This window comes from Pogona vitticeps, chromosome 12, assembly GCF_051106095.1.
Source record: "Pogona vitticeps strain Pit_001003342236 chromosome 12, PviZW2.1, whole genome shotgun sequence".
NCBI lineage: Eukaryota > Metazoa > Chordata > Lepidosauria > Squamata > Agamidae > Pogona > Pogona vitticeps.
In genome coordinates, this window is record NC_135794.1 from 15548150 (window position 1) to 15574676 (window position 26527).

Below are 26527 nucleotides of genomic sequence, written 5' to 3' on the forward strand. Positions count from 1 at the left end.
TTGCTAGGAAGGAGGCTGATACCAGTTGCTCAGGTCAGGTAAGAAACGGGGAGGGGCAGCGGAGCTCTTTAGAGTTGGGCTTCCTCCTTCAGCAGTAGCCGTCATGAACCAAAGGAGTGGTTCTGAAGAGAAGAGTGTCTTTCAGAGCTTGGGAACCTGTAGTCTTTCAGATGGTGTTGAAATCCAGCACCCAACAATGCTATGCCAACATTAAAGTAAATAAATAATTTTTCCCCAAAATCTGCTAATGGGAGACTGTAGAGCAACCCCTGTAGTGTCTAAGCAGGGAGATTGTATTTTAATATATTTTTGTGCAAGCTGACAGTCTAATAATATACCAGTTGCTCTATTTTAACTTTGTTGGTGATATAATATTTATTTTTATTTTTTAACGTGACTGTTTCTCGGTCGGTTCACTAAGAGACATTTATTGGCAGCTATTGTAATAAAATTGTATTGATTGCGGGTTTAGTCCGGAACAATTCAAATGAAACATTCAATATGTCCTCCTTTGTCCTCTTTTTTTTTGTCTTTCTATGTCCTCCTTTTGGTACCCATGTATCTGGCAACCCTAACCAAAACGGAGGAAAAGGAGCCATTCTGTAACTTAGGTCTCTTGGAAAACTATGCTTTTCTTCTCCCCCACCCAACTCCATATATTTGTGTGCTTTGCAGTGTCCTATTTCTGAGCCCAGAGAAGGGGGAGGAACTGGACTAGAGGCACAAGGGGGTAGCAGCAGCAGCAGCAGCAGCTTCGTTTCACAAGCTGTGCAAGAAGAAGGGAGGGCTGGTCTCTGGATGAAAGCTTCTCTGTTCCCTCCCCAGGGATTCCTCTCCATCACCCCCTTCCACCCCCGTAGTTACAGCTAAGTCTTAATTTGGAGCATGCACTTCCAGGAAGAAAGGGGACACGTGCATGGAAACCACAACTCTTGTGTGTGTGTATAGGTCTCACGGAGGGACACTGGCCTTCTGAATTTGCACCTACACTGCTGAGCCAGATGAAGAACCTCATGCTTTCAGGAAGGACGAGAAAGCACAGAAGATCGTGGGGAAAGCTGCAATACTAAACATTTTAAGGCTGGTCGAAAAACTAGAACCTTCAGTATTTTGTTCCTCTATCTTGAGAAGAATAAATGTCATATCTGGAAGAGCGCCACAACTGCAGGCCTCTGGGGAAACACCTCCAAATATAACATATTTTTACACTGGAGTTTTTGCTTTGTCCAAAGTCAGAGCAGATCTTTTCTAATAGATTGTGTGTGGAGGGAGCTGTGTGGTGAAAGTTGTTTTCTTTTTGTCCTCAAGGGAGCCTTTGCGTACTTGAATCCCCAAACCTGGGACACTCTCATTACAAACAATGCAAGGGAATTCCTGCACTGAATTCCTGACACAGGTCTTCATGTTGGCCCCTGCTGAGGATGTGGTTCAGCTCTGAAAGAGCAGTGAATCTGGCATGTCTTTCTCTACTTTGCCAACTGCTACACTCTTTAACATGCCTCTTCCTCCCCATCTGCAAGGCTGGAGCTCCTTGTTGAGAAAGCCACCGCTGAAAGCTTGATTCTATGGCCCTGGAGTTGCTGTGATCCCTGTGGTCATTGTGACCATAGGCGTACTCAGCTTGCATCTGAAACAGTGAAATGGAGACAAGGACGGAGGTCTAGAACAGAGGTGGCAACTCTGTTAATTTCATTTCCAGTGTATTGCTCAGAATCTCACCAGGTTACAAGACTCACTAGGTTGCAAAACTGCTTGCAAATCTGTTTTTTCCCCTTCCCTCATAGAAACTTGTACCTAATTTGGCGAACCCATTTCTTAATGCACACATTGTTCATGAATATTTTACTGAAGAGAGTTTTTGTCCTTTTTCAAATATGCAGTTTCTTACGGCGCATTTATCTGTGTGCTGTTTGAAAAAGAAAATGTGAGATTCTGGCGCTCGCATTTTCCTCCCACTAATAGGAAACAGAAAGAAGAACACTTTTGTGAATAGGTTGACATCCTGTGAAATGACTTAGGAAAACAAAACAAAAACTCTTATTTAATGGAAATTTCTTTTTCATAGGAGTCCCAATTTCTCTTGTTGTTTTAGTCCAGGTAATAATGAAAATGCTAGAGCATCTTGAACGTATGTCACCTACATTATCTCAAGCCTGATTTACATAGGATGTTGGCCAAAATGCTAAGCTTTCCACCATGTTCCTGCTCACAAACAGGATTCCAGCAATTGATTTGTCCCTCTCTCCTTCTCCGAATTAAAATTGGAAGCACGTTTCCTTTCCTTCAAAATGTTGTGGAAGGTTCACTTTTCTTACATATATGAGCAAGAACAGATAAACATATATGCAATACATACAAGGATAAACCATCCTTGGTCGAGCCCCTCCCTGCTATTTCGGGCCACATGTGTTTCCCTTCTGAAAGACCAACCCAGAGCAGAGACCCACGCAGAGGCTCCACAGACAAACTCCCACGAAGGCTGTTGAGTCTGTTGTCTTTCTTTTTGGTGGATAATGGAAGGATCTAGCGGCTTCTGATCCAACAATGTAGCAGAATTAATCTTCCATCCCAAGCGAGAGGTTGATTGGGAGGCGGTGCAACCAGAGCAGTTAATTGTTCAGATGCAATGAGCAGTCCCCTCTGTGAGTTAATTTGAGCTCACAGGAGCCTTTAATTAATTTCTCGTGGCATCTTAATGTGCCTCATCACACAGTTTAGGAATTAAAAACTGAAGATCTGTCCTCTCCATCCATACCCCCAATGTTGCCCTTATATCTCCTGGTGGCTGAGATGGAACTAATCAAATCAGATGTGATCCTTTGAAACAGTGGCCTTCAGTTTCCTTTTATGCAGCTCAGAATAGATGCAGGAGCATGCTTGGTACACACACACGGGCAAGCCAGTTTATGTAATTGTTAATGAGTGGATTTAGAGACAAGCTGTTATGCATAACGACAAGAGTATAACTATGGAAACAAAAGACGAGAATCTGTGGAAAAGACTAAGGGACTTGCCAGGTCTCCTATTATGAGATAGAAGTGAAGTGGGTGGGTGGGTGGGTGGAAGGAAGGAAGGAAGGAAGGAGAGTCCTGTTCCCCACCCTCTTTCTTCCTGTCTGCAATCTTGCGTTCCTTAACCCACTTAGTTGAGCTCTTGTGCAGACATTATGGCCAGCCTCTTAGAAAATCATTCTCGGCTTCTATTTCCAGTCTCGTGATCTTAATACTGACCTGTCTCGCAGAGATGTCACATTGCTACTGCAATCTGATTTCTATGATTGAAAGCCAGAAGTGGGCAATTCCTGCATCAAATGTGGTTTCTGCTATTACAGAAACTTTCTTCCAGTTCTTACCTCATAGTGCAGATTATACAGTTGTGGTTTACAATTTTTGAGTATGGGGTGAAAAGGGACATCGTTCGCTCTCGCTCATATGCCTTATATACAGATAGTTCCATGTTCAACCCCCAGCATTTTAGAAAAATCTCATCAAGGCTGGGGATTAATTTTATGGTGCCTGAAACTCTGGAAAGCTACTTCAGTTGAAGGAGACCCCTTTCTTCTCCATCCTTGGCCCTCCAGATGTTTCAGACTTCAGAGCACAGGGATCTTATCCATCAACTAAATCAGTGGTCCCCAACCTTGGGCCTCCAGATGTTCTTGGACTACAACTCCCGGAAGTCTTCACCACCACCTCTGCTGGCCAGGATTTCTGGGAGTTGAAGTCCAAGAACATCTGGAGGCCCAAGGTTGGGGACCACTGAACTAAATGACTGAGGATGGTGGGAGTTGAATTCTAAAGCACTAGTTCCCAACTTTGAGTAACCCAGATGTTCTTAGATTCCCAGAAGCCTTCACCACCAACTGTGCTGGCTGGGGTTTCTTGGAGTTGTAGTCAAGAACGCCGGGGTTTCCCATGGCTGAGGTTTCTGGTCTAAAGCATCAAGAGAGGCAAATGCTAAGTAGGTGGAGTAGATAATACTGCAAGAAGGGGACCCACGTTCTGACCTTATATAGCATAACCTAGTATCACTTCTTCTCTGCTTAAAGGGACCCCAGTCATGCTAGGAACATTGTAGATATAACCCAAAGAGAAGTGAAAACTTTCCAAACAGAGAACCATGCTAGTCTATTGAAGCACTCACTTTTATTGTTACAGCATCGAGCCGTATAAATAAAACAAAATTAAATGCAGAGCATCAAGTACTGACATATACTACAAAAAGCCAAGTCAAATAAGCAAAAGACACTAAAACTACAAATATGACAATGTAAGACCAATGTCTAAGTTTGGCTATCTATTCTGCCTACTATGGCATGCGCCCAAAATTTCGCTACCAGTTCTGTAGTAATCCGATTTTGATCAATTAACAATTGGTTACAGTAGTCGGAGTCTGACTGGCTTGTCATGTCTTTTAAGAGGGGTGTAATATATTTTCCTCGAATTATCAAAAGACAAAAATTATGGCCTTTGGTAGAAGACAAAAGAAAAGGTCTTGGACGATAAATGGGCGATCTCTCGAACAGGTTTCCTGTTTTAAATATCTAAATATCTATTGAAGCACAAGAAGCAAACAATAAAACTGCAGCAAGCAAGCAAAACTGGGGGCAAATATTTTACTACAATTACCACACCAGGCCAAATGACAGTGTTTCTTGGGCTGGATTTTTCTCTAGGGCTGCCAGTTGTTCATCTCTATATCTTAGCCAGTTGAGATGTGTACAACGTAGGGATCCATGGAGGAGGTACAAAAATCCATGTACCACAATATGTGATTGCAATTCCAAGACTGTCTGCAGAAACACTCCCCTGTATCAGCAAATTTCCCAGCTCCCTGTGAAAAATAAGACCCTGGACTCATTTAGTTCTTCTATTTCTTACTACCACCCACCACCACCCCCAATGCATCAGTTTTTTGCCTATTGTCCTGCACTGGAAGCTGTTAAATTCCTCACAGCTTCCTGCCCTTTCCAGTTAATCCTGTGCGGAAAAATGTCATTCTGTGCAAGAATTGGAACAATCCTGTACAGCGTCTTCTTTTTCTTTCTGGAAAAAGTGTCCCCAAACTATCAAGAGATTGTGTAAGATATGCAATGAGATATTTCACTGCTGGGAGAAAAGTCTGATTCCCTCCTGTCACACCCCGTTTTCTGTCTGAGAGTGAGTAGCTGCACGCATAGCTTAATTTGTTTGGGAGAGGGCTGATAGATGGGGGGGGATCTCCCCTTGTTTTTGGGACCCGTTGGGGCAGGGTGGGAGGGCGGATTGCATGAGGAGCTCATTGGCTTCTAAGACTCTCTGACATCCATCCAGCATATAATTGCAAGCTTTGATGGGCCACTTTGGACTTCAATAAATAGGTCATCATCTCTCCATAGTCAAGGAATCAGTTCTTCCGATTGCTATTTCAGTGCAGGAGATGAGCAACTGTTATGACTTCACGTCATGTTGGAAGAAAGAGGAGAATGGCAGGGTGTTTAGTGTCAGATCCGCCACATCCATTGGAGTCCTGTCAAAGCTAATTTCTGTGGTACCTGTCTCGAGGTGGTGATGAATTAATTTTTTTTAAGGTGGTGGAGAAAAGATGGATAACTCAGAAAGAGAAATAATTACAGCTATACACTGATCTATCAATCTCCCCATAGACCAACCTCCTTCTTTTTAACAAGAGGAAAGGAAGCTGCATCCTGTAATTTTTCCAGCTCTTACATCCCTGAAAAATAATTAGACTTAGTTTGGTATCAAGGCTCCTCCTTACAAAGACCACGCTACAGTCAAGGGGATAGAACAACTGAGCCAGCTAGCAGCCTCTGGCTCTCATTTATTCTATCCACTTTCTCCCCTTTTCTTTCTTCCTGTGTTTGGAGAAGTCAGTAGTATTGTCTAGAGGCATGAGGAGCCAGTTTCATTAAGAGTTCAGCTGAGCTGGAGTGAAACAGCAAGGACAAATGCAGGAGGAAATACTTTCTCTTAGATGCAGAAACTTCAGAAAGCATGAGGGGATGGAACTGACAGCGTACAAACCCTACTGTATGGGCAAAGATATATGACTGTTAATCAAAATTATGTTGAGGATTTTATAAGAAAGACTTTTACCATATATGGAACATGGGGCATGTTCATCTGGATTTAGAAAAGGAAGAGGCACTGGAGTTTGTATGGCAATTGCATTTTCAGGTTAGGTCTTAATTTAGGGGAAAGAGTTAAAACAACAATTTAAAATAACAAGATTAACATTGGTCAAGATGGAAAGAATAAATAAAACTAAATGAAAAGAAAAATCAAGTATTGATAGGAGGGAAGGCCTGCTTAAAGAGCCTGGTCTTTAATTGGCTCTTAAAAACACCCAACCAATTTGCCGGGCAAATCTCTGATGGCAAGCTGTTCCAAAGTCATGGGGCCACTCCTGAGAAGGCTCTATTTCTTGTTCTTTCTTTTCGGACCTCTCTCGATGTTAGGCTCCTCAACCTTCTTTCTTGGCTATGATGAGTGACTCGAGTAGATCTAGGTGGGAGGAGGCATTCTGCTAAGTATCGAGGTCTTAAATCGTTTAGGGCTTTATAAGTTATCATTAACACTTTGAAATCAGTGCAGAAACAAATGGGCAGCCAATGCAATGCAGCCAGAATGGGAGAGATGTGTTAGTATTTTCTCGCTCCATTAAGTAATCTGGGTGCCGCATTCTGCACTATTTGAAGCTTCCGCATCAATCTCAAAGGTAGCCCCATGTACAGTGCATTACAGCGGTCTAATCTTGAGATTACGAGTGCATGTACCAGAGTGGTGAGGGCCCCGCCATCAAGATAGGGACGCAGCTGGGCAATCCACCACAGATGGAAATAGGCGGAGCAGACTACTGATGCCACCTGGGTTTCCATGATGAGCGCCAGGTCCAGATGTACCCCCAAGCTGTGAACCTCACTCTTCGTGGTGAGAGTCACCCCCCCCCAAAAGAGAGGGAGTTTCCCAAGGTGCTAATGGAGGGGCCACCCACCCTCAAGACCTCCGTCTTGTCCGGGTTCAGCCTCAGTCCATTCACCTGCATCCATTGCTGCACAGCCCCCAGGCAACGCTTGAGGGATAAAACGGCATCCACTGAAGTAGGTGAAAAGGAGATGTAGAGCTGCGTGTCATCAGCATATTGATGGCACAAAGCCCCACATCCCCTGATGACCTTACCCAGCAGCCTCATATAGATGTTAAATAGCATTGGAGAGATAATCGACCCCTGTCGGACCCCGCAATTGAGACTCCACGGGGCCAAGAAACTCTCCAATCTGCACTCTCTGGGGACAGTCCTCCTAGAAGGAACGGAGCCAGACAAGAGCCAGACCACTGATTCCCAGCTCGGAGAGCCTCCCCAGGAGGATACTGTGGTTGACAGTAGCTAAGTTAACAGCTCATAGTCACAGTTCAGTCCATTCTTGGTCTTGCTTTGGCAAGCAGAACAGTAGTTCTTCATTTTCTCCTTCCAGTTATACTCGTATAATCCATCTGATTTCTTTATTAGCCATCCAGTGATATCCATGTATTCAGTCATCTGTTTGGTTGCCTGAAGCATGTGTTTGCAATGAACAAATTATGGGCTTCAAAAAATTCTATGAGTCTGTCTTCTGTTTTATTTCAAGATAAATAGATGCCACCTACTGTAAGTCAGGGACGTGGTGGCACTGCAGGTTAAACCGCAGAAGCCTCTGTGCTGCAAGGTCAGAAGACCAGCAGTCATAAAATCGAATCCATGCGACAGTGTGAGCTCCCATCGCTTGTCCCAGCTCCTGCCAACCTAGCGGTTCAAAAGCATGTAAAAATGCAAGTAGATAAATAGGTACCACCTTAGTGGGAAGGTCACAGCATTCCGTGTCTAGTTGCACTGGCCATGTGACCACGGAAACTGTCTTCGGACAAACGCTGGCTCTATGGCTTAGAGACAGGGATGAGCACCGCGCCCTAGAGTCGGACACGACTGAATTAAATGTCAAGGGAAACCTTTACCTCTACTGTAAGTCAAATTCTCAGACTGCACTTGGTTTTGTTTTATTTCCTACTTTTGCATTCCAAACAACTTGCAGAAGCAAGAGGTTGACAGTCCTCCCTGCCCATTGCAGGCACCCCCAACAATGGTCCAGAGGCCAAGGAGATCCTCCAGAGTCAGTTCTCAAGTACCGCAGAGGGTTGTAGGGGAAAGGGAGAAGGTTCACCTGCACTGGAAAGGGTCAGGGGCCAGCACACCCTTAGAAATGGGCCTAAGCTTTACTTTTGGCAATGCGTTTTGCTTTGCAGAATGTTTAAGAAGGAAAAACGAAGATGTGTCTCCTTCATCTTCCATCTGCATGCATGTGATCAGAGTTATGTGTCAAGTATGAAATATTTAGGATAAATTAAAGGAAATGGATGCAGAAAAATACAGCTTTAAGCATGCTAAATGTAAACTTGCCACTGTGTGTCCTTAAAAACCGTTAAAAAAGGCTATTCCTTATATTGGCATAGCTGGGTAGCTCAGTTGTTTAGGTATTTGGTTGTGGATCCAGAGGTTGGGAAGTCAATTCCCCACTGTGCCTCTTGGGAGAAGAGCCAGCCTGTGTAGCCTTGGGCAAGCTGTACCATCCCTAGATGCCCCCAGAAGAAGGACACAATAAACCACTTCTGAATATTCGCTACCTAGGAAACTTTGAAAAAGGGTTGCCATTAGTCAGAATTGACTTGACAGCAGATCATGATGATGATTGTTGCTGTTGTTGTTCAAAAACACCAGGCACAGCCAATCAAAATTATAAAGCCGTTGACTGGTATTATATTAACAGATACAAGTTTTAACCAAATACCTTAAGTATCTGTTAAATATCAGCACAGTATTTATGTTGTTCTTAATATTGCCATTTTTTTCTAGCTCTGATGGTGTTATTTCTAAGATCTGCAGCTGCATGTGAAATTTCTTGATATTGCTCCCAAAGCCCCGAGGATTACGGGGGCCACTGAAGTGTGGTTCGCCCACAAGTGAGATGTTTCGATTGCTAGGTCTCAATCAATATTTCTCAGGTGTTGTCCATGTTGTGGTTTATTTTTCCAGCTGTTTAATTTATTTTCAAATTGTTGTATCTTATATTGACCCTTTGTTTCTGTTGTTTTCAAAATATTCTCCATTTTCAACGCCTTAAGTAATTTTTCTCTGCTTGTACTGATATAATAATTTAGGCTTCTTTTTTCCTCTACTACCTGCTGTATTTGCAGTAATCCATGACCTATGACTTTATGTGGTAAATATAATCTGTCCATATCACTTTTGGGATGTAGTGTATGATGCACATTAATTTGTTTCTGTGTTTTTCAATCCAGTTCTTCTAATTTGTTTTGGGTCCAATCTTTTATTCCAGCTGGGCATCTAATTAGTGGAATTGTCCATGTGTTCATGGCTTTTATTGCATTTCTGTCATTTAGTTTGGATTTTAAGATTGTTCACTGTCTTTTGATATATTTCCTTTCTGTCAGTTCTTTAACTTTTGTGTGTAGGATGTTGTCTGCTTCTAGTATTCCAAGATATTTATAATTTTAATCACTTGATAGTGATTTATAATATTGCCTTTTTTTTCCTTCCATCTAGTTTTTGCATCTTGCCATGGTGTATAGACTGAGCAGCATATTTGTCAATTCGAAATTTCATTTGAATATCTTCACAAAATATTTGCACTGTGTTTAGCAGTAGTTCTATCTCAGTGGAACTTCTTGCATATAGTTTTAGGTCATCCATGTATAACAGGAGATTGGTTTCTCCTGCTTGTTCTGAAATATGGTAGACCAATCCAGGTTTGTTTGTTTTTTAATTACTGACATGGGGATTACTGAGATGTTGAACAGCAATGGTGACAAAGAATCCCTTTGAAATATTCCTCTTTTGATGCTAACTTACCCAGTTTCTTCACCATAGGCCATTAAGACAATTTGCCATTTTCTATGTTTTTATTGAGGAACTTCTGAATAGTTTTACTAATCCCAAAAAAATTTAGGCAGGTGTTAATCTAGCGTATCCAGGCCATGTTAAGATTTGTTTTTCATCTTTTTGCATTTTTAGTATCATTTTATGAATAAACAGCTGATGTTTCGTGCTTCTTGACTTTGTAAAGTTCCCTTTCTGTTCAGTTGGGTATAGGGAGTTTTCAATTAAATAATTATATGTTGATCTTGCAAGTACTCCTGTAAGGAGCTTGAACATTGTTTGGAAGCATGTAATTGGTAGATAATAACTGGTTTCATTGCCCTTTTGATTATATTTTATTATCAGAAATATTTGGCCTGTTGTCATCCAGTCTTCAGTTGTAGAATTTTGGAGTAAGTGATTAAATTGCACTGTTATATGTTGATGGAAATTTGTTAAATGCTTTAACCAAAATCCATGCAGCTCATCTGGACCAGGTGCACTTCAGTTTTTTGCAGCCTTTACTTGCCTCCTAGTCATTTCAGTTATTACCAGCCAAATGTTTTCCTTGAGTTTCTTTTCAAGTGTCTTTTAATCTATGTGGCGTTTTTATTATGTCTCGTTGGTCTTTCCCAAATTTCTTTCCAAAAGTTTAGAGCATCTTTACATGGGCCAAATTTCTTTTGCTCTGCATTTTCTCCTAGTGATTTATAGAATAATCATTGGTTATTTCAAAATCGCGTGTTTTCTCTATATTGTTTCAAGCATTCATCATATCTTTCAATTTTCTTTGCTGTAGCTGTTACCCATTGTTTTAATTCTTCCCTAATTTCAACAATTGTTTTCCTTTCTAGGTTATATATTTTGCACAGTTTGGCTTTTACTTTTTCACTTTAAAGTTTTAAATCTTTCAACTGTTTTAAGTTGCTAATGTCTTGTGCACATACTTGGTTTATTTCTCTTTCCAGCCAAATTTTCCATTTTGGAGTGCCAGGAGTTTTTTTTTTCTTCTTCTTCCCAGCTTGTAACCAAGTTTCATGGTTATTGTGGTAGCTGTGCTATACATGAGCTGGTTTATTTCCTTTAGCGTGTTGGTTGGGATTGTTCTGAATACTATATTTACATCATTCAGTAGATCTTTTACTGGTTTACTTTGCAATTGGCACAAATTGGGGACCCTTTGTCTTTCTGTGTTTTGGCTAATATGAGGATATTATTTTTCTCCTCAGTGATGTCTCCCGTTCTGTCAACTCATAATTTCTGGGTTGTTCCATAAACTGTTCCTCTACTGACATATTCTCTTCCACTGTTGTGTCTACCTCTACCCTCCATTTGTCTTCCATACTATAGTCATTGTTCTGGGTTGATTTTTCTTTTGCCACTTTTTCTAGTTCTTGCAATTCCAGTTCTGAAAGCACTTTACTCCAGATGACAAACCTCCTCTAGTCCTTTAATTGTTGTTTAGTTATGTCACTTCTTGGGTGTTTCCTTTTCCAAAATTCCATCATTCTTGAAAACCACAGGCTGTTGAGTTTGCCTCATAATAGCATTTCATAATTTCACGGTTTGGTGGGAATCCAAGTTTTGCATTTATGTTGTTCCAGTAGCTTTGCAGCAGCCTGTCCTAGTCCCTCAAGAGGGTCTCCTCAGCCCTGTAGCCCATTTGTCACCAGATGTCCAAGGGCTATAGCATCTGACGCAGTCCTTGTTGACCCGGGTGACAACCAATCCGGTATGGATTTCTGTCTGTTTCCTCTCATCATAATTGTTGGCTAGTGGACATAGTTGGTCTGGCTTCTTTGCTGAGTCCTCTCTGGCTTGGGAGACCCTTCAGGTAGCAACGCTACCACCAGCATAGCTTTCAACCTCACTGAAGTATGCAAGTCCCTCTACCTCATCATCATCATCCCCTCTACCATGGAGGGGATGATGATGATATTTGCACATTTCTTTGCTAAATCTAGTTAAAAGGTGTGATGTTGCTATTGTCTACTTGGTACATTTAAGCCTTCCCTCCATTCCTCTTTCTCTATTGTACTGGAATAATATCCTCGCCAGGAATCATTTTTTCTTTATTTATTCCAAGGAAGAGTCTCGCCATTAGTCAGTAGTTAGAGGTGACATTTCAGCTGGGAAAAAGAGAGATGCGTTTTATTGCTTCTACCTTTTTAAAAGAAAGGCATCAATGTCATTTCCGCCAAACCCCAAGACAAGAAATAATGTTCCTTAATTGACTCCATTTATAAATAGCCCATTTTACAAAAAAAAGGACTTCTAGTCCAAATATTGCTGTCGAAAATGGTGAAAGGGATGTTACAGCAGTTGCTTTAATCTTTCTTCACGTTTAATTCCAGGAGGGTATGTATTCAAAATGATGGGGAACACTCCGTCATTTGCTTAAGAATCGACATCCCAAGAAACATACGGCAGGCACTGTTCTTACAGTTATTCCAATTTGCTTAATGACCCGGAAGGGGTATTGGTACCAGAATGGGAGAAAGCTGTAGAAATAGAGTCACTCTATTAAGGAAATATGGGTCTCTCCTCAGCAGCTGATAGCTGCAGTAAATAAACATGAGGCCATCCTGAAATAACATACAGGATGTCATTGATACATTTCGGGGGGGGGGGAGGCAAGATAACCCCATCAGTTTTGTTACAATGGGCTATCATTATGTCCAAAAAGAGGTGGGAGGGGGGGAGATATGTCATCATTTGTTTATTATGTTCCTAAGCTTGAATAGCCGGCTAGACGCAGACCTCAAAACATGCTACGTGAGGGAGTCCTTTCATGTACTCTAAAATGGCAATTCTTACCTACTCCTTGGGATTTTACGTTTGTCTCTCTTGTTTTATTTGCATCTTTTTGGTTCTTGAATGTAAAAGTGAATTGATTTCTCACAATAGTGCTTTCCCCCATTTTGAGCATTTATAGAAAGAGTAGCTCCTAAAAGGATCACTACATTCACCTGTTACCATTGAGATCTGGTAACACCTTGATAAGTTTAAGATTATGCATGGCATAAGATTTCATGGACTGGAGTCTGTTTCATCAGATACATATCAGTAACAGAGTCCGTCCACGATTTAAAATCATTGAAGACTGTGTTTCAGCAGCCGATCTGAAATTCAGCTCACTTTGGGACTTTAGAAGTGGGTGGGCGGCGGAACTGAGTTCTGCAATGTTCCCTTAATGCGTTATCCCCAGATATGTTTTAAAAACCTGCTTTGTAAACAGGTTTTCTGGTGACATTCTGCTGATTTAATAGTCCTGTAACCCGGCTGGCTGGCTGAGCGGCCGCAGTTCCGCCACTGTGGCACCCTGCTTGCGTGCCCTCGTAATAAAGGTATCGGAAGGCACAAGGCTATTGAGAGGAGCCTTTATCCATGATTGCGCACTTAATCCGAACTCTAGCTGAGTCCAGATCTTTCAGAGGTATGGCTTGCATTTATCCTTTTATCTGGGAGAGACGTGCGGGGGCCTGATAAAGTCTTTCCGGATGTCGTAAGGACTGGGAACTTAAATAAACCCTGTATCAGATCTTGGACGGAACGAACAAAGCAAACTCTTGCGCTCGAGGTTTGACGCTCAAGCCTGCACAATTTCTGACCCATTAAGTCTGGGTCTACTCTGGGAAGCTGAAGGCAGGCTGTTTTGATTCCCAGCCTGCCTGCTGTTTCTGTTTGCAGTTAGTGATCACACAGGGGTTATATGGAGTGACTTGGAGCCTGTGGCCACCCATAAAAACGATGCTCTCTGTATTTCAGACCACACACCCCTTTCCTCCCTTCTTTCCCTCCTTCCCCTTGCCGATCCTTTTGCCGTTTGCTATCAAGCCACTTGGTTTTTAAAGGATTGCACAGTATTAGGGGAAAGGCAGCCGCTTCCCCACATTCTTTATAGGATACGTAGGAAGACATACACCACGGAAACAAATGTCGTCTTCTGTCTTTCGTCAGGGTTGTTTTTGTTTTATAGCAATTTAATTTTTTTTTTCGTGCACAGAGGTGATCTAGCATGAAACTAGTACAGTATATGAATGGATCGATGCAATGACTCGGTGCTACGCTCATTCCCAAAAGAAAGCCTCTTAAATCCAAAGGATGCATTTGAACCAAAGAGGAGGACACAAAAATTTTTTTTTTTTCATGTTTCCCTCTTACCATTGAACTTTTCCTTCTTCCAAATTGCCTGGAAACTTTGTCTTGGCTCACCACAGCTGCTGCCCTCACCCCCCCCCCCTTTCAGCATTGCTCTTTTCTGTCCATTTCTGTGCATCCCTGCCCCTCTCACCACCGAATGGAGAAAAACTGAACCAAAGAGGTTCCCCCTCACTCGGTAAATGGAAGTAGCACTCCCCAAAAACTGTAAGCTAATGAGGCACCTTCCCCCACCCAAAAGAAACCAGACAGAGACAGAACAAAGGTTTTCGACATGCACATGCCAGGTGCCATAAACAAAAATGTCTGGAAGTCATTGGAGCATGCAGACTCTAGGAGAGGGCGCCTAGCCACCTCCTTTGCAGCAAAATGCTGTGTCATTATCAAAAGCATTTGCAGACCGCAATGTAAACCAGCTGTTTTAAACACATTTAACACAGTTTATGGCTAGCAGGAGTTAAAGGTATGTATCACGAGATATTTAAAAAGCAGCTGTTGCTACTAATTTGTTGTGTGCACTCACAAACCTCTGGCACTTCTCGTGGCACAGCACAGAAAGTGAAAGGAAAGATAGGGTGCAATTCCTCCCTCTTCCTCTGCCTTCTCTCTGTGATTGGTTCACACAGCCTCACACAGTATAGGCATCCTTCAGTCTCGAGAGACTATGGTAACATGCTCTGAATCGAGGACTGTCCTCTCCAGAGCATGAAGCCCGGGTAAGGTAATATGGAGGATAGGCTGTTACCCAAGCAGCAGATCCCCCCTCTCCACATTGCTGAAATGGTCCAATGGAAAGGCAAGAGCCAATACAACTGGTTCCAGCAATGTCGCAGGAGTTGGCAGAATGACACATGCTGCCTTCGGGACCCCAGCTCCAGATTTTGCCTCGAGGTTAACTCCTGAAGCCTTTTCCATGATTGGATATAGCCACAATGCAGTGGAGGTTTGAAATCAGAGTTTTCCTTCTCCTAGATGGGCTGCCTTCCACCTGCAGTAACCTCAGGGACCACATGTAGTTCACAGAGCACAGACTGGAAACAACTGGTGTAGGTTCATTTATTGCTTTTCATAAGAGAGCATCTGATGTTTTCTTTGATGCATCACTCCCAACAATGTGGAATGGAGGAGGGTTGTCACCGTAGTTAATCAAAAGTACAGATTTAGGATAGAATTTGCTGGTTTGGCAAAAAACAGTCTTCTAAAGCTGTAGGCAGACTTTATCCAAATCCCGCTTGCTAATGTCAAGACCTCTGGGCATTCATCAAGAAAATGCTGCTGTGTTTTCAGTGCCATTTAAATCCCCTTGTGTTAGACGTGCTATTTCCTCCCACCTGAATCAGCTAAAGGTGAGCATAAGGACATTCAGACGCACAAGAGTCAGTAGTTTTAGACCCCATGCTCTATGTAAGAGTTTATGCACTTCTTCTGTAACTCCGTGAGACATTCAGTATCAAGTACTAAAATGACATTTGCATAGTGTAAAGACCACAAAACCCATTATTCATGGCAACTGAGAGTTACAAATCTCATTCACAAAAACCTTCATGGATTTCAGTTGTTTGAAACAGTTAAAGAAACACTAAAAGACTGAATACGTAGCACTGCACAGTTCTGTACTCATATTAAGTCTTTTTTTTCCTTCTGGCAACAATAAGGAATTGAGAAATGGTGGCTCTTTTCTGAAAAAGAAGACTCGTCAAAGACAAGGGGCCTGTTATAACAGTGGACAACTTTTTGACATTTTACACTTACAGTGTGCCTTTGTCTCACCTTTTAAAGTAACTATAACAAATCAGCCTACATATTTCTAAGATTAGATGTCAGACTGTGAGGAACCTATAGCGTGTCTTTTTGTGTGTCACATGTTTGAAGAATTCTGGCTGCTAGTGCATAATTTTCAGTCCTTCCTGTATAGTTTCTACATTTTTAAAAAAATCACCTGCAAACACTCTACTGTCTCCCTCCCTCCCTCCTTCCCTCTCCTTTGCTAGATCTGTGTGTTGTAATAAATGCCAAACCATTGTCCTGGGACCCACTTGGTGCCTTAGTTTGCATTTTCTGTATTTCTACATGCTTACAGATCATGTGCATTTCTGTGAATACAGAGGAGTCCAGGATTATATCCGCTGTTATGCTAGCCATCCTGTAGACCCTGGGGGGGCAGATACAGTTTAATCTGAGTTGTTGCTGTGTGTTTGTCAAGTCACATCTGACTTAGGGTGGCCCTGATAGAGGATTTCCAAGGTCAAGGAGAGGATTCAAGGAGAGGTTTTACCATGGCCCCTTCCCAGTGAGTTTCCATTGCTGAACAAGGATTTGAATCCACATGGCCTGAGTCCTAGTTCATCGCCCTGCCTCCATTATACCTCAGTGGATATGGTCTGATCTATAGCTCTGCAGAAATTAGCTTCCACATGTTTACACTCTATTTACGGGCAGAGAAGGTAGGGTTGGGATTTAACCAGTTTCCTCCAAGGACAGATAAATTCTCCAGCAGTGTCTCTGAGGTGGAGCTCACCATCTTCAGTGGTTGGTCACACCGTTTTGTTCCGCCCACTGCTGTAGTCTTGGTAGCGACAGGGCCTGGGGTTGGCATCCTCACCCCCTGTTTTGCTTCCTTCACCGTGTCCTCCACCTAATATTGTTTGGGGGTGTTGTGACAGGAACGGATAGGGCGAAAAGTGGGGTTATCCACTTTTTCAGCACCATACCTGACAGAGCTTTGGAAATAATTCTGCAGGAGAGCCCTGTGTTTCTAAAGAAATCTGAAAAATAAAAATCTCAGGTAAAATATTTTCTAAAAAAAATTGTCTCAGCCTTTGCCGTTCTTCAGCACCTCCCTCAGGCTTATCAAATAATATGCATTTGGTGCTGACACAGAGGTATACATCGCACCTTGAAAGCCAAGCCGTACGCATACCCTCTGCAGCTGCCTCATGAGCAAACGCAACGATAAGAATCCTGAACGTCATCCATGAATACCTCATGGGAGAATTTGCCCAAAATTTCTCCTCCTTTGAAATGCGTTTGTAAGGGAATTATTGCTTTTCTATCAAAGGAAACGAGAAAGGTTGAAATACCCACACACAGGGAGGGTCGGTCACTTGCTGCTGGCCAACAAGTCAATGAATGGGCCACCGATTGTTCACTCAGAGAAGCTGAGGGCAAGATGTGGCCCAGGGAATGTGGATTGTGCTCCCCTGATTTATAAGCTGCCCTCAGTAAGAAGTCTCTGAAGGCAGTCTGCCATTCTAAAATATTTAGAATAAAAATATTAAAATAAGAACATAAAAATCAATGACATAATAAATCGCAGAAGCTGTGCATGTGTATGAGGGGATGCTAAAATCCAACAGCATATTATGAAGCAGTATTTAAAAAAATCAGCTATAAAACTTGTTGAGAGCCACTGTGGTGTAATGGATAGTCATTTGACTTGGGTTCAAATTCATGGAAACCCACTTAAGGAGTGGCAGCGGTAAACCACTCTTTGAACCATCTCACAAAACTCAAAAACCCTGTTAGGGTTGCCGCAAGTCAGAAGCATCTTGGTGGCACAGAGTGATAATAACATAAAATTCTTGGAGTGTCCAAATAAATATTAGCCGGGGAGTGTACTCAGTTATGTACCAGGTGAGTCTCTGGGTAGAGGATTCTACATCCCAGGTGACCTGATGGAGAAAGCTCTCACTCCTCACCTGAGAGGGTGATGAGGGGAACCTAAGGATAGTGTCTGCTGAAGAATGAAGAACTTGGCCTGGCTTGTGAAGAATAAGAAGAAGATTTATTTTATTTGATTGATTGATTGATTGATTGATTGATTGATTGTATTTATACCCCGCCTATCTAGTCATTTCGACCACTCTAGGCGGCTTACAACATAAAGCATAACAAGTTCAAGAAAAATTTATAACAATTAATTAATTAAATGATTCTGCAAGATGGGAAAAATACAAAATAAATCAAATAAAGAGAAAAAAAGGAAAGAGGTCAGGAATTAACTGGAAGGGAAGGCCTGCCTATACATCCACGTTTTTAGTTGGTTCTTAAAAGTACCCAGCGAAGGTGCAGCGCGAATTTCCGGAGGTAGGTTATTCCAGAGACGAGGAGCCACCGCCGAGAAGGCCCGGTTTCTAGTTCTTTCTTTCCGGGCCTCCCTCAGCGTCAGGCTCCTCAGCCTCACCTCCTGGCTCGCACGGGTGACACGGGTAGAACTAGTTGGGAGTAAGCGTTCCGCCAAGTATCGAGGTCCTAAACCGTTTAGGGCTTTATATGTAAGCATTAACACTTTGAAGTCAATGAGGAAACGGATGGGCAGCCAGTGCAGCATGGCCAGAGTAGGAGAGAGATGTTGGTATTTTCTCACTCCAGTAAGGAGTCTGGCCGCCGCATTCTGCACCACTTAAAGTTTCCGCATCAGCTTCAAAGGAAGTCCCACATAGAGCGTGTTACAGTAGTCTAATCTAGAAATTACAAGCGCATGTACTAAGGTAGTGAGCGCCCCCGTGTCTAGGTAAGGTCGCAGCCGGGCAATCCGCCAAAGGTGGGAAAAGGCGGTGCGGACTACCTACGCCACCTGCGTTTCCATGGTGAGCATCGGGTCCAGGTGTACCCCCAGGCTGCGGACCCCACTCTTCGCGGCCAGGGCCACCACCCCCCAAACCCACAGGGCATTGGAGAAGCTTGCCAGCCGGCAGCCATGGCAAGAGGAGGGCCACCCCAGGAGCATGCACGACCGGGGAGGGGGGAGAGAGATCCAGCTGGCATGAAAGTACCTCCCCAGGACCCCTGGCCCTGGCTTCACTCTGGCCTCAGTTTCCCTTGATGCTTGTCTGTATCCCTCCCCCCACCTCCCCTCCTTTCCCTTTTTCTCCTTCCTCTAGGTATGTTTCTCTTTTCTTCCTCCTTCAGTTCCAAACCTTGTCTTCCTTCCATGGAAGTACTACTCAGGCCTGGCTTCGGCCCACCCTTCCTCCCCCCACAAGTTTTGCCCTTTTATTTTGCCTTTTTTATTGTATTTTAAATGTTGTAAGCCGCCTAGAGACCTTTGGGTAGTGTGGGCGGCATATAAGTTAAATAAATAAATAAAATAAAAATAAATAAAGTGTTGTATCTGGGAAGCTGCGACCGTGGCCAGTAACTTAAGGGAGGCATGAGTCAAAAAAAGTTTGGGAATCACTGGCCTATGAGGTTGTAAGTCTTATTGGGGAGGATGCCTAAGTGGCCATCAGAGCTTGTGATCTACCAGGCCACGTACCGTTTACAAGCTATGTAGCATTTTGCATCATCATCTTAGAACTACAGAGCTGGAAGGGACCCTCCGGATCATTAAGTCCAGACCCTGTCAGGGAGGCCTAGTGGGGAATTGAACTTCCAACCTCCGGCTGCCCAGCTAGAGACCTAAACTATTGAGCCTATCCAGCCTCAAGGGCAGACATAGAGGAGACCCTCTTCTTTTGTCCTCCCTGTGAGGAGAGAAGAACAACTTTGTGTGGAGGCAGGGGGTGGCCCCGTGCTGAAATACTTGAAGAGGCCTTTGTTCAGGGCATGATTCAGCTCTGGCAAAATGCAGAGATGAGGGGTGGGGGGAGGGGAAGAGGTGGTTGTTTTTTTATTACATCTCCCACTTCTGTGTCAAGCCGTGTTATATAAATACTTCATAATACATAAATAAAGATAAAAATAATAAAAAAGAATCACTCCCTCCATTAGTCAACTTGGGTGGTTGGTGATGCTAATAGAAATGGAGTCAAATAGGGCAGCTGAGACGCAAGCAGGAGGGACTGCACCGTTTGAGGAGATCCTGAGGTTTGTACAGGCTGAGCTAAAGTTCAAAATTTTAAGGGGGTTCAGTCTTCACCTCCAGAAAGTACCCAGGGTCAGCTAGAAAAGGGGAAGGAGGAACCGTAGATGTGAGGTAGGCTGTCCTGAATGGACTCTCCAATTCCTATAGGAGATTTAACCTTGTGTAAGGGAAATCGTTGATGTCTTGATGGCAAATGGCAGCTCATGAATAAGCCGCCAGGGGCATTCCTGGGCACATGCCTCAGATCACCCTGGGATGCCACCGGCCTCTTGTCAATGAGTGGCAATCTGCCACCAAGGTGTAAATGATCACCCTTACGCAGGCATTAGTCACCAGTAGGATTCTGGCCTTTATCTCTTAAAATACCTTCGGATGTTGATTGGCTACCTGGAACTCTAAACAGGAACCCTCCTGCGAGGAGGAGGAGAGGCCCTTTTTGTTCCTGTTGGTTATTGAAACCCCACTTGTAGTAGCAGCAGTCATAGTAGTAACAACCTGGCAGATTCCAGATGTTTTCAACTACAACTCCTATCACTCTACATTGGCCAGGGATGATGAGAGTTGTAGTCCAAGCCATCTACAGTTGTGGAAGGGTGTACAAGGTGACAGAGAGCTTTTCCTAGCCAAACTGCTGTCTTCGGAATGCAGTGGCCTTTGTCTTATCACGCATTAAGCAATGATGGAGTTTTAAAAACACAGCGGAACTGAGTGACCTGTATCTTCTCGCTTGAGGCCAGGTAGTTAGCTAGTCAGAGCAGGAAGCTGATCTCTCCCCCCCCCCCCTTTTATAAGCAGCAATGAGAAACTACAATTCCCAAAATGCCATAGCCACCCAGGCAGTCTTCAGGGGTGCAAAGATTGCAAATGAAAAGGCTCTGAGGACTTCCAAGAACTGTTTATTATGATTGTCATTTTCAACAACTGTTGAAAAACAGAAAACATTGCAAGGGCTGTATGGGTGAGCTTTTCAAGCAATGAATCTTCCTTCCTTCCTTCTCTCCCTCCTCCCTCCCTCCCTCCCTTCCTTCCATCCTGTGGCATTCCTTAATGTACCTGTTTTCCTCCAGGCATCCACTGTGACAGTGTTTGTGCGCAGGGTCGCTGGGGGCCAAACTGCTCCATCGCCTGCAACTGTGAAAATGGAGGATCCTGCTCCCCAGAGGATGGGACCTGCGAGTGTGCACCAGGCTACCGAGGACCCATGTGCCAGAGAAGTAAGGACCGCATGCTTTCCTTCCTGGAACTTCATGCCAACTCTCTCCCTGGCCCCATCTTCCATATTTTTACCCAAACTCCCTGTTTCCTCCCAGTCTTGTTTCTTACCGAAGAATTCCATGGAAAGCGCCCTTGTGAATAAAGCCTCCAGAGAAGTGTGTGTGGCTGATACTCGCAAGGCAAGAAGGTCCAGGCAACTGGAGTTTCAGGCACAGCTGGATAAGAGCTTCGCCAAAGTGTGGCTCAGCCCTGATTTTGGAAATTGTGCTTTTCTACAATTATCTCCCAATCAGCCACATGGCAGAGTGCTGGAAAGCTGTCATCCCGAGACATCACATTTCTGAGCTGTCCTTTCTCTCTGCTTCTTGGCTCAGTGGGCCGGAGAAAAACGCCCCTTGTCTAAACACAGTGCTGGGAAAAGGGAAATATATTTGAGAGTTTGCCACCAACTCTGTTCAGATTGGCCTGTGCCATTGCTATGATAAGGATGGTCTTTCTGTGTCATTGATTTCTCCTCCCTCTTCTGAAATGGTACGATCCTCATTATCCCTATTCAGAGATTTCTTTGCAGAAACATAATACTGTGGAAGGACAGAAGGGCGCCTGGCCTGGCCTGGCCCTTGCCATTGAGTCCCAGCTGGCTGCTTGTGTGTGCATCAGAGAGGGCACCTGTAAAGGGAGCTCTGCTCGCATGCAGCGCTCTTCCACAGCTGGGAAACGTGAAGCTGCCTTCACACAAGAGGCTGCCTTTTACCTGGATGCCTGCGGTGCATGGATGGGGGATCTGGGATGGTAGGCACAACCCTCCTTTCTCCCGCCACAGGATTATTGCTCAGGCTGGTCCCATGAACATCAACAAAAAAGGGAAAAAACCCAATCTGCGTAATGTGGCATGTCCTAGTTGCAAAATTAGAAATGATGCATCAATATCATTTAAGCAGGACTGCAATCCCGTTTACCTGAGTGGGGAAGAGGAGTGGAGGGGCAACTCCAGAGTCCGTGGTCCTTTTCACGAAATCATACTTGAGCTGGACAAGTCTTCTCCAAATGGAGAAGACCTTGAAAAAAGATTGTTCCTTGCAGCGTTTTTGTAGCGGGCTCTTCTCTCTAAAACAAGACGTGTGGCTCCTTGCAGCTGTGTGGAGGAGACATGAAAACAGGGCTCTTAAATTAACCCTGACTTGTGCCCATCAGGCTCCTCTTATATGCACCCGTGTCCTCGACACGGCGCATGATTTTTTGCTGTTGATCGTCTTAGAACTGTAGAGCTGGAAGTGCTCCTATGGAGCAGCCCCTGCCAGGGAGGCACCCTTGGGGACGCAGAATCCCAACCTCTGGCTCCACAGCCAGAGGCCCAAACCACCGAGCTATCTAGCAGCTCAGCAAAAATGTTCGTACTCACTTCCCCTTTCCCATTTGATTTCCTCAAACCACACTCCCTTCTGGCCCATACTCCTCCTCCCAAAATGATTTGCACCTGCTTCTTTTAAAACGGTGGTTGTTTAAAGTTGTTGCAGCCTTGACCTCCGCCCCCTGCGGCTCTTCTTCATGGCCTTTCAACATTTCCATGAACATTTCCTCCCATTTCCTGTGCTGCGAACAACATTTCTCTTGTGCCTGCAAAAACTCCTCTCCCGACGGCAGAAGGGGCTGTCAGAGAGTTGGGAAGGCCAGGGAGAAATCCTTTTTTACCGACTTGAAATCCCAAGGGTTTGGAATGTGAGAGAAGAAAATGTAAGCTTCTGCAGCAAGAGGAGGAACGTGCCCCTTTTTACTTCTATCCGCAGATGGTGCTCAGGCCAAAGGGCATGCTAGCACTTTCATGTTCTGTATGTCATCATCCTGTGCAGCTCCAGGTGACCTGCTAGAGTTGTGGAAGAAAGGGAGGTTCGCTTGCCATCTCCCTGACAGGCGGCCTAATTGTGCCATGAATTTCACATGTCCCCTAAGAGTCCCTCATTATCTGATCCCTCCCAGTACTGAACTCTTTATCTTCCACACCCCCTCATTGTGAGGGCAGACACAAGATTTGTTGCTGACTGCACCTGTGTCTTGCACACCGTGCGCCCCTGAACAGACGAGCATGCTGGGAGAGGGACAGAGATGGGTCTTAAGCAATTAGGGGCTTGCTGGGTGCCTGCTTGCCAGCCTCCCGTCTTAATTAATGGTAAGCAATCACATGCCCCCAAGAAGTCAGTGGTGGAGAAACTGTAACAAGCTAGCAAAAATCAAACAGAGGTTGCATGGCTCGCCTGTCGGATGCTTTACATGTGGGTGTCCTGTTTTGACAAAGTTTGGGCTCGGTGACCCTTGGGGTCCCTCCCAGCTCTACAATTCTTTGATACTGTGAATTTAGGTAAAAATTTCCCCTACTGTGGAGGGAAAAAAAAAATAACTGGCTGCACTCCAGGCCACAGACTTTTGATTTGCAGGGGGAGGCAAATGGGCTTTGATTGTCCTTGTGAATTCTGGATCTTCAGAACGTTGGACGTTTGCACAGCAATGCAGAGAAGTGGCATAGGCAACTTGGGCTCAAGTCTGCTTCAACACGGACTCCGTTGATGGCCTGGGGCAAATTCAACACATTTTCTAACTGATCTTACCTAATGATCCAACACCCAAGGCAGCTGTGAGTTGAAAAGTGTAAAATGCTGCAATTATAGAAGACAAATATAGCTATAAACAGCAGTGGACTGCTGTATCCACGAGGGATAGGTTCCAAGCCCTCCCAAAGATGCTGAAAATCCAGATTATAAGAAACATGACTATAAGAGTGAATTCCGTACTTACCATGGCCTCTGTCTCCCTCTAGTAGCCAGTTCTGGTAATGACATCTTGGAAATACATTTCTCTAGCAAACACTACACATAGAATCATAGAATTGTGAAGTTGGAAGGGGTCTATACGGCCACTGAGTCTAACCCCTTGCTCAATGAAGGAATACATATCAAAGTATATCTGCCAGGTGGTTGTCTAAGTTTCTCTTGAATGCCTCCAGTGTTGGAGCACTCACCATCTCTCGAAGTAATTGAGAGCACTATCTTAGTGCTCTAACAGTTAGGAAATTTTTCCTGATATTCAACCAAAATCCGGCTTCCTGTAACTTGAGCCCATTGTTGCGTGTCCTGTTCTCTGGGATGATATAGAACAGATCCTGACCCTCTTCTGTATGACAGCCTTTCATGTATTTGAAAAGTGTTATCCTATCAACCCTCTGTCTTTTCTCAAGGCTAAATATGCCCGGTTCTTTCAGCCTTTCCTCAGAGGGCTTACAGTAGTTTCCATATATAGCATGGTCTCTAGTTCTGTTTAATGGCCAGCTCTGTTAACTTCATCATTAGACATATATATTTCCAGGATTTATTTTTTTAAAAATTGTTATTTTTCAGACCATGGGTAAGTGAATGAGCAGCTACAGATCCCAGGGATGCAGGAGTCCTACTGTTGTAGCATTTAAGAACTAGAGTCTTGGCTTATCTTTCTGTGTTGTTTTTCATTCTTGCCTTTATTCTCTGTTCCAGTCTGCCCGCCTGGCTTCTATGGGCACCACTGCAGCCAGTCCTGCCCACAGTGCATCCACAGCACCGTCCCCTGTCACCACATCACGGGACACTGTGACTGCCTGCCTGGGTTTTTTGGCCTCCTCTGCAACCAAGGTACGATGCTTCCGGGTGCTGTTTCTTGGTATCATGTGTTTGTGGACAATGGCTTCAAGCAAACAGAAATGTATGCATGCATTTATTTATTTAAAATATTTTTACCATGCCTTTCTCCTTAAAGGGACCCAAAAGCGGCTTACAGCATTAAAAGACCATATTAAAGCTAACAACGGCGAGTACACAAATGCTTAAAAGGATCGAGCAAATACCATACTGAAAAACAAATGTCCACGAGCCACTTGCAAGCTTCCCATTAAAAAATAAAAATAAAAAAGGATGGCAGTCTCTGAAGTTTTAGTCCACAGAGGAGGGGCAGCGGTTTTAAGTCTTTGGCAAAAATGCAAATAAGCACTTAGTGTTCTTTTTGTAAATAAGGGGTATGCTAACATGCATAAATAAGGCAGACACCGCGCTTAGGACTTCAGTGCAAATTAAATGTGGCAGATATTGTAAATTCACCTGGCTGCTCATGACTTGCATTCCTCTGCTGTCAGCCCAGGAACTCCCTGAACACACAATAAGACTTGTAAGTCTTGTGCTGTTATTAAATGTAAGCGGCACCTGTCAGTTAGTATGGAGGGACCTGTGTGCTAAATACAAATCACCACCCAGGAACCGCTGGAAAAGTAACATTCAGGCCCTGGCAGTGGCCACCAGGATGTGGATGAGTGGCGCCAAGGAGCGCCTGCTTGGCATGCAGATGTTCCCCGTTTTCACCCCAGAAGCAATTCGAGTTCGGCTATTGACACTTGCAGGAGACGGCATTCCTAGGCTAGACCATGGCCCGGAAGGCCCTACTGGGATGGCTGGGAGATGGATTTATGGGTATTGTTGTCCAGAACAACCCCAAGGGAGGCTCGGAAAGAGAGAAGCAGGAAACGGCACTTCTCTGCAGTCACACCTTGCCTTTCGAATGATTTACCACCTGAAATCTGCCCTACCCCCTCCCTGGAAGTCTTTCAAAAGCCCTTAGAAACATTCTTGTTTTGTCAGGCCTTTCAGAAGGTGCCAAATTAAGACCTGAGTGCAGTAGCCTTTTCTTTCATTGGAGCCTTCTTTAATTTTCACAATAACAGTTTGTGTGTTCTAAATGTCTTAATTGCTTTATGATTTAATTCAATTTGTTATTTATTTTGTGTTGGCACTGATCTTGTAATGTTTTGTTACGCTCTTATTATTCACGTTAGCTGCCCAGAGTAACCATTGGGTTAGATGGGCCTTCTACAAACCAAACCAAACCAAACCCAATCAATCAATCAGAGGGAGGGAGGGAGGGAAGGAGGGAGGGAGGAAGGAAGGAAGGAAGGAATCTGAAAAGCCAAACTTTTCCCAGACAAGGGGCTGAGTTCAAGCTGAGTAGCTCTGAACAGACTCGGAGCTTGAAAAATTGCCTTTGGGGGAACAACTACAGCTTCCAGAATCCCCTCCCTTAATAATCCCCGGCTGGTTCTTTCTGCTGTGCATTGCCTAAGACGGCTTCATATGTTGAGCAGAACAGTTTTTCTCTTTCCAGCTCAAAACAGATCCTGGCCATGCTGACTGGGGGATTCTGAGAGTTTTAAGGCCAAAAAAACTAGCATTACCCTTTTCTGCTCCAGGAGCAAAGACATTTTAAGTGCCTTTTCTTCACGCGACTCCTGACTTGAAGTGTGAAATTTAGAGGATACATACATACATACATACATACATACATACATACATACATACATACATACATACATACATACATACATACATACATACATACATACATACATACATACATACATACATACAT

The 26527-nt window shown here is 43.9% G+C and overlaps 1 protein-coding gene across 11 annotated transcripts in view; it reads left to right on the plus strand.

The window, feature by feature from the left end:
* The window catches only part of MEGF11 (multiple EGF like domains 11), a 474775-nt gene that overhangs the window by 395457 nt on the left and 52791 nt on the right, over positions 1-26527 (plus strand). For all 11 annotated transcript variants that reach the window (XR_013538901.1, XR_013538902.1, XR_013538903.1 and 8 more), the window contains 2 exons: positions 20944-21090; positions 24613-24747. Coding sequence is in view for 8 of the 11 variants with exons in the window: in XM_078380886.1 (XP_078237012.1) it covers positions 20944-21090; positions 24613-24747 (282 nt within the window). In the remaining 3 variants the exon portion in view is untranslated. The remainder of the gene's footprint in view (positions 1-20943; positions 21091-24612; positions 24748-26527) is intronic.